The sequence below is a fragment of the Protomyctophum parallelum genome, assembly GCF_964188405.1.
Source record: "Protomyctophum parallelum genome assembly, chromosome: 18".
Classification (NCBI taxonomy): domain Eukaryota; kingdom Metazoa; phylum Chordata; class Actinopteri; order Myctophiformes; family Myctophidae; genus Protomyctophum; species Protomyctophum parallelum.
In genome coordinates, this window is record NC_139716.1 from 26,856,714 (window position 1) to 26,863,289 (window position 6,576).

The 6,576-nt window shown below is 46.0% G+C and overlaps 1 protein-coding gene across 1 annotated transcript; it reads left to right on the plus strand.

Annotated features, from left to right (window-relative positions):
- Window positions 1-551: 551 nt before the first annotated feature.
- Window positions 552-5,958, plus strand: LOC310875565 (E3 ubiquitin-protein ligase TRIM21-like). Its single transcript, XM_083788842.1, has 7 exons — window positions 552-839; window positions 1,762-2,052; window positions 2,168-2,263; window positions 2,987-3,220; window positions 4,844-4,988; window positions 5,069-5,095; window positions 5,346-5,958. The coding sequence occupies exons 1-7, from the start codon at window positions 570-572 to the stop codon at window positions 5,918-5,920; spliced, it is 1,638 nt and encodes a 545-aa protein (XP_083644968.1). The 5' UTR covers window positions 552-569; the 3' UTR covers window positions 5,921-5,958.
- Window positions 5,959-6,576: the final 618 nt, after the last annotated feature.

Consider the following 6,576-nt stretch of genomic DNA (forward strand, 5'->3'; position numbering starts at 1 on the left):
AGCGGTGGTGAGTATAAACAGAGAGAAGGGCTGGAGAGGTGGCGGTGGTTTGCTCTTCACCGCGGCCTGTGACGTCATGTTGTAGTTCGGTGGTCACCCCACCACGAAAATCCCGACTATGTATGAGCCTTGAGTCTTTACACACCCGCACTTATATTGGCTAATCAATCGGGGTAGTGATGGCAGACACCTGTTTGTTATTGGTGCTACAGGGAACAGTGAGAAGGGAACTGTCCACCAGAGGTTGCCATTTTACGTAGCATGAGAAAATTCACAACATACCCAATGAGAGAATGTTTAAAAATGACTATTCTGTTCATTCAGGTTTCATAATATTCACTGTCGATCTGCCGATATACAGTATAATATGACAGGTAAATAACTTCCCAAAAGTTTGGGAACCACTAGTGGTTCTCAAAGTGGATTGAGATTCCAGGGACTCTCTCCGAGTTACTTCAGTGGCGGGTCTAAATTGACCCTTATACAAGAGTCTCTGGACTCTCCGACGACTGACCTCATTGTGCCCCGCTTCAACAGACATGGCCTCATCGCGTCCCGGATCGTCCTCCATGCCCAAATCTCTGGAGCAGCACCTGACCTGCTCCATCTGCCTGCAGGTGTTCGATGACCCCGTCACCTCGGCCTGTGGCCACACCTTCTGCAAGCGCTGCCTGTCCTGCAACGCCACGTACAGCGACTGCTGTCCGCTGTGCAAGAAGGTCCCCGGCGCGACAACGCCGGACGTGAACATCGTCCTGAAGAACCTCGCGGAGGACCTGAAACAGTCCATACAGTCGGACAACCTGAAAAAGGAGGAGTACGCCTGTGCAGCTGACGAGGTTATTATGGAAGATATCAAGAGACTATTTTCTATTTCTGTGTATTTTTTGGTTTCTTCCTGAAAGCTGAAAGCCTTTGAGTCAAAAGGCCCAATTGAAAATACACAATCTTTTGTGACATATCCAATATCATAAAAAAAACAGCTGTGGGTGAGCCTTATAGTTCAGGTAGGTGGTGCTATTGTGAAAATCAGGTATACGTAATAAACTGGTGGGTGTGGTGTGGCCACGTAAAAACATAATCGTAACACTTTCTGTACACCTTTTTGAAAATAATCTTCCTCCTAGTATAATCGTGGTAGATGATTATCATGTTTTAGGGGAGAAAACAATCACGGCACTCTTTGATCAGTGGCAATCTTTAAAGGTATATTCAGTGATTTCACTTAATTCAAATATCACTTATTTTTGTTTTGTTGTGATAATCCTCCCTACTATAGAGTGTGCTGGCCATATAAGGAGTTCCTCCCTGTCCCCAGTTAACCCCTGGGGGTCAAAAAACCTTAGGTTTCGTTTTTGACTCTCTATCCTGATTGGACGAAAGGCTGGGTCCCACAGCCAAAAACGAAACCTAAGGTTTTTTGAGTGAAATCACTGAATATACCTTTAAGTTAACGACCATGCTAAAACAGTTCCATTTAGGCCTGACGTCGAAATTAAAAAAAAGTCTTCCGAAAGGATATATTTATTCAAAGATTTGTGCCGCATTTTCACGATTTTTCTAAAATAGCAGACCTACAGGCTCGTAATGCGCCACTCGGTGGCGCGCTATGAGCTTGTAGATCTGCTATTTTCTAATAGCTAAAGTATAACATAATGATTAGTTGAAACGCCAAAAGGGGTTCCCGGCCCAGAATGGGTTAAGAGTTTGTGGAGGAGTGTTTTAACAGATTGGCATTCTAAAAAAAAATCTCATTATAAGGTGCCATGCGACGCGTGTGTCGGCACGGTGAAGCACAAGGCCCACAAGTCGTGCCTGGTGTGCCTGGCGTCGTTCTGCCAGGAGCACCTGGACGGCGGCCTGCACTCGGCCGCCAGGCTGAAGGGCCACAGGCTGGTGGAGCCCGTGGACAACCTGGACGAGAGGGCGTGCCGGACCCACGGGCGCCCCCTGGAGGTCTACGACAGGCGGGAGCGGCGCTGCGTCTGCGTGCTCTGCATGGAGGAAGGCGACGACGTCGTCTCCCTGGAGACGGAATGGGAGCGGAGGAAGGTAATGGAGTAATTGGTTTGTGTTGTGCAGTATCTGTTTGAATAAGTTTGATACTTCATTTAGCGTCTTTATTGATTCATGTGCCAATACTAACGTGTGTGTTTGTGGGCCACAGTCGGAGCTTAACGACACCAAGACGGAGCTGCAGCAAAGGGTCCAGAAGAGAGAGGAGAAGGTGAAGGAGATCACTAAATCTCTGTCTGACCTCAAAGTAAGCCTGACTGTTAACTAGGCTAGTTTATACTTAGTATAGCTTATACACATAAGTCACATAGCCATGTCATACCCCGTAAATATATTGCAGCTGTTCATACTACAAACGTACATAGGGACACACGCAGCCAGTCATTGGAGCGGTGTGCATCGCTCAAAAAGAAAGAGCAAATAACACAAATTAATGACTTGAAAAAAATCACACCTGTGTGAACTGAGTGGTGCAACTCCCCTCCTCCTCCTCCTCCTCCCTCCCTCCCTCCCTCCCTCCCTCTCTCCCTCTCTCTCTCTCTCTCTCTCTCTCTCTCTCTCTCTCATTAGCAGGCAACAGTGCAGCACTATCTCTATCTCTCCGTTTCTGGCACAACAGCGCCCCTACTGGTACTCATAGTCATACTGGTGCTCATAGTCACATAGGTTAACTATAAAGGCTCATACATAGTGTGGATTGACGGTGGTGGGGTGACCACCGAACTACAACATGACGTCACGAGCCGCGGTGAAGAGCAAACCACCGCCACCGCTCCAGCCCTTCTCTCTGTTTTTACTCACCACCGCTCAACGTTATTTCAGCTCCGGTGGTCAGCTCATCACCGGAGCGGTGATCACCTTACCACCGAAAATCCAGACTATGAATAGGCCTTAACACGGACATTGCTGTTCCTTGGACTGGTTGCACCGCTCAAAAATAACAAATAAACTATAGCTTCACTGCTTGTAGGACCAGCTGGATGGTGAGTGGTGGTCGATCGAGGCCGTGTTCACGGCTGTAATGAAGGCTGTGGAGGACGCCCAGCATGGAGCGCGACGGCCTCTGGAAGTAAAGAGACAGGCTGCAGAGAAAGAGGCCAAAGAAATCACAGACGACATGCAAAAAGAGATCGGCGAGCTCCAGAAGGCCATCGCTGACATGACTGACCTGTCTGCCTTAGAGGATCACATCCACTTCCTTCAGGTGAGAGTTTGGCCTACGATTCAGATGCCTGTAAGCACTCACTGAAATCATTTATTAAGGTTTTAGGTGTAATATAGTCCATCCGTCCCTTTGCCACTTTGGCCCCAAACAGTGTCTAGGAAAACAAGCCAAGCCAAAAGAAGCGACTATTAGAGGCCACATGAGCAGTTACATTTTTTGATTGATTGAAATATTTATTAACAGTTTGCAGAATTACAGTACAATTCAAACACAACTCAATACAAAGACTGTTAACTGTGAGTGGACGACCCAATAAAGCATTACACTTGTTTGCAAGAGGGACCACCTTGTTCAATTCATCAAAACCTATTTGCATCTGCTAGTTTCAAATATTTGGACAAATATACATATTCATTGGGGGGGGGGGGGGTCCTTGACATACATTATTTTGAGAACAACTGTTTAACAGTTGTTCTCAAAATGGTTTCCCAATAGGAAACTAATAAGCAACTACATCTTACAAACAAGCCCAAAACCCTGCAAACCGCAACTACCAATAATTTACAAGCAACTTTACAGAAAGACAATCCCCAAGTCACTTATAATAAGCCCCAAAAGTCACATCTCAAAGACTACTTGGATTGGTATATTGAATCTTCAGTGCACCTTCATGACCTCCAGAGGATGTCCCTGGTACTGATTTTGATGAATCTGATGCCTTTCCTCTAGTGCCACATTTACCACTTGCACACAAGACTTGCATAGCCTTGCTTCCAAGATATTGCAAAATCAAACGGGCGGGTTGCCATAACAGTGAAACTCACCGAGCACATGCATTCTTTGTGGAGGACGGCTTCAACTCATTCGGGTAAAGCAATGGCCTTTCCTCGCACACCACCAAAATAATAATTATAAACAAAATCCAGTTGCACACACCATATCTCAAAATAAATGGCCAAATACATGTAATGGAATGATGAAGGATGGCTTTTAGCCATTTTGTTTTGTTAAACCTATACTCTGATACTTTGATGTGTACATCTTTAATACCACTACTACTTACTATTACTGTTTCTACTATATTCTGTATGCTGTGCTAGTGTATCACATTTTGACAAGCTAATGTATAGACTCAGTAAAGAAATGTTATGAATATTAATAACACATCTTCCCAGTTGCAATTATCTTGCTGGCTCTCCTGTCTGTCTGTCTGTCTGTCTGTCTGTCTGTCCAAATTGGCCTGAAAAAACTTCAGGAGACCAGCGTTATCCTGTTAGCCAAAATGTCTGACTGTACCTTTGTGCCACTTACATTTCTAATTAATAAAGTATTCAAAACCACAAGGGGAGGTAAATGCATACTCGCATAGAAAGGAGACGTGTCATTCACTTTCACGGCAACCATTTTTTCCTTTGTAGTAGTAGTTTTATATTTGTTGATGACATATATTATTATTGTGTAATTTGTTTATGCTATGTTTATGAATGTTATACATTTTTGTGTTATCCTTTTTGTTAGGGACACTTATGCCATGTATCACAATAGTACAATATCCCAAATCACAGACAATATCCAGTCTAATATCATGATATGGATATAATATTGATACTGGGGATGTCCCGATCAATCAATCAATCAATCAATCGTCTGTCTGTCTGTCAGATATACCGGCATCCAGGTCAGGAGGTTGCCCGGGACTGGACAACAGTAGCCGTTGACACAACGACATCCTTCGGCACCATGAGATCCATCATGGCCGCCATGATGGAGAGAATTGAGGTGGAGCTGGAGAAACTCACCTCCATTGGTAACATTAAACTTAAAAGCTTAATGTATAATGGATGTATAGATATGACAAATGATGATTGCAATTGTTTTACTTCACAGAAATCCAGAGGATTCCACAGTTTGCAGGTGTGTAATTATTTATATATTCATTTACCACATAAACCCTACTTTGTTGACCGGAATCCCCCAGAGTTCTATACTAAGCCCCCCTCCTTTTCCCCCCTCTACACCAAATCTCACCAAAGATTAGGTGAAAATCATAAAGCGTATTGTGAGCTTGCAGATCAGCTATATTTTCACAGAACCTTTGCCACCAGAATAGGGACGATAGGGTTCATGTCGAGTGATGAAATCAGTTTGTAAATTTGGCTTGCAGTGGACGTGAAGCTGGACCCAAACACGGCACATGCACGTCTCACTCTGTCCGACGACGAGACGCAAGTGAGCGACGGAGGTGAAAACACGGAGGAGAAGATGGAGGAATTCGTGGCGGCGGCCCCAGAGAGATTCGACGTGTTCGCCAGCGTCCTGGGCAGGGACAACATAAGCCCAGAGAAGTCGTACTGGGAGGTGGACGTCGGCGACAAGACGGGATGGGACCTGGGAATCGCCCGTGGTGACACAAACCGCAAGGGGCACCTCGGTCTGAATCCAGACAGCGGCTACTGGGTGACCGTCCACTACGACGACGAGCATTACGCCGCCATGACGGCCCCGCCGACTCGCCTCGCCCTCAGAGAGAAGCCCCGGAAGGTTGGGGTGTTTGTGGACCGCGACGAGGGTCTCGTGTCGTTCTACGACGTGACGGGCGCCGGCTCGCACATCTACTCTTTCACAGGGTGTTCGTTGGGCGGCGGCGGCAAGCTGTACCCTTATCTCAGTCCACACCTGAGACAAGACGACGGTAACGACAACGCGGAACCTCTGGCCATTTCTACCGTGAAACTTTAGACAAAGAATATCTTTTGTAGTTTATTGTAAGGTGCCCGGGGCGGGCCCCTGTTCAGCACGGGTTCACCGCAGCACAGGTCGGACTAATGGGAGGTCTGACTTAAGTGCAGTCCCCGGTCCCTCTTTGTGTTTCCCTGTTTTTCTCTCTGTCTCTCCGCCCGTGTCTTTAGAAGGCCTGCTCCACAGTCCTTTGGCAGATCCTTCTTTTTTTGCACCTCACCCACATGCACTCCAACTTCCAACATGTAGGCTAAAGGTCCTAGACCTACAACATGAAATTCAACTATTCCCTTTTGGGGCTCCCCTACGTCTTCTATCCCCACAAATACCCAATTTTGAACAAGGCACTGAGGCACTGAGGTGGGGGGGGGGTGTTGCCACGACAACGGACAGCAGCGTGCAGCTAGTCCGTTAGTTAGAGTTAGTTAAGTGTGGGGAAAATAATTTGCATACAATGTACAAACAGTGCCCCACCACATCAGGACAATGTAGTACCGAGGCTAAAAAACTGCTTTAGAAGTCAGACAGAAATGCCATGGACTGGTTATATCAGTGGGGATTTAAGCTCAAACCATTAGAAATACGTTTGACGGACATAGTGTTATGATATTAAATATTAACAGTTTTAAAATGCATGTTGTAGTTCCTTTAGTATA

Coding starts and splice junctions, on each gene's coding strand:
- LOC310875565 (XM_083788842.1), top strand. CDS start 570: ATGCCCAAATCTCTGGAGCAGCACCTGACCTGCTCCATCTGCCTGCAG. Junction 2,053..2,167: donor CGGAATGGGAGCGGAGGAAG/GTAATGGAGTAA, acceptor TGTGGGCCACAG/TCGGAGCTTAACGACACCAA. Junction 4,989..5,068: donor GGAGAAACTCACCTCCATTG/GTAACATTAAAC, acceptor TTTACTTCACAG/AAATCCAGAGGATTCCACAG.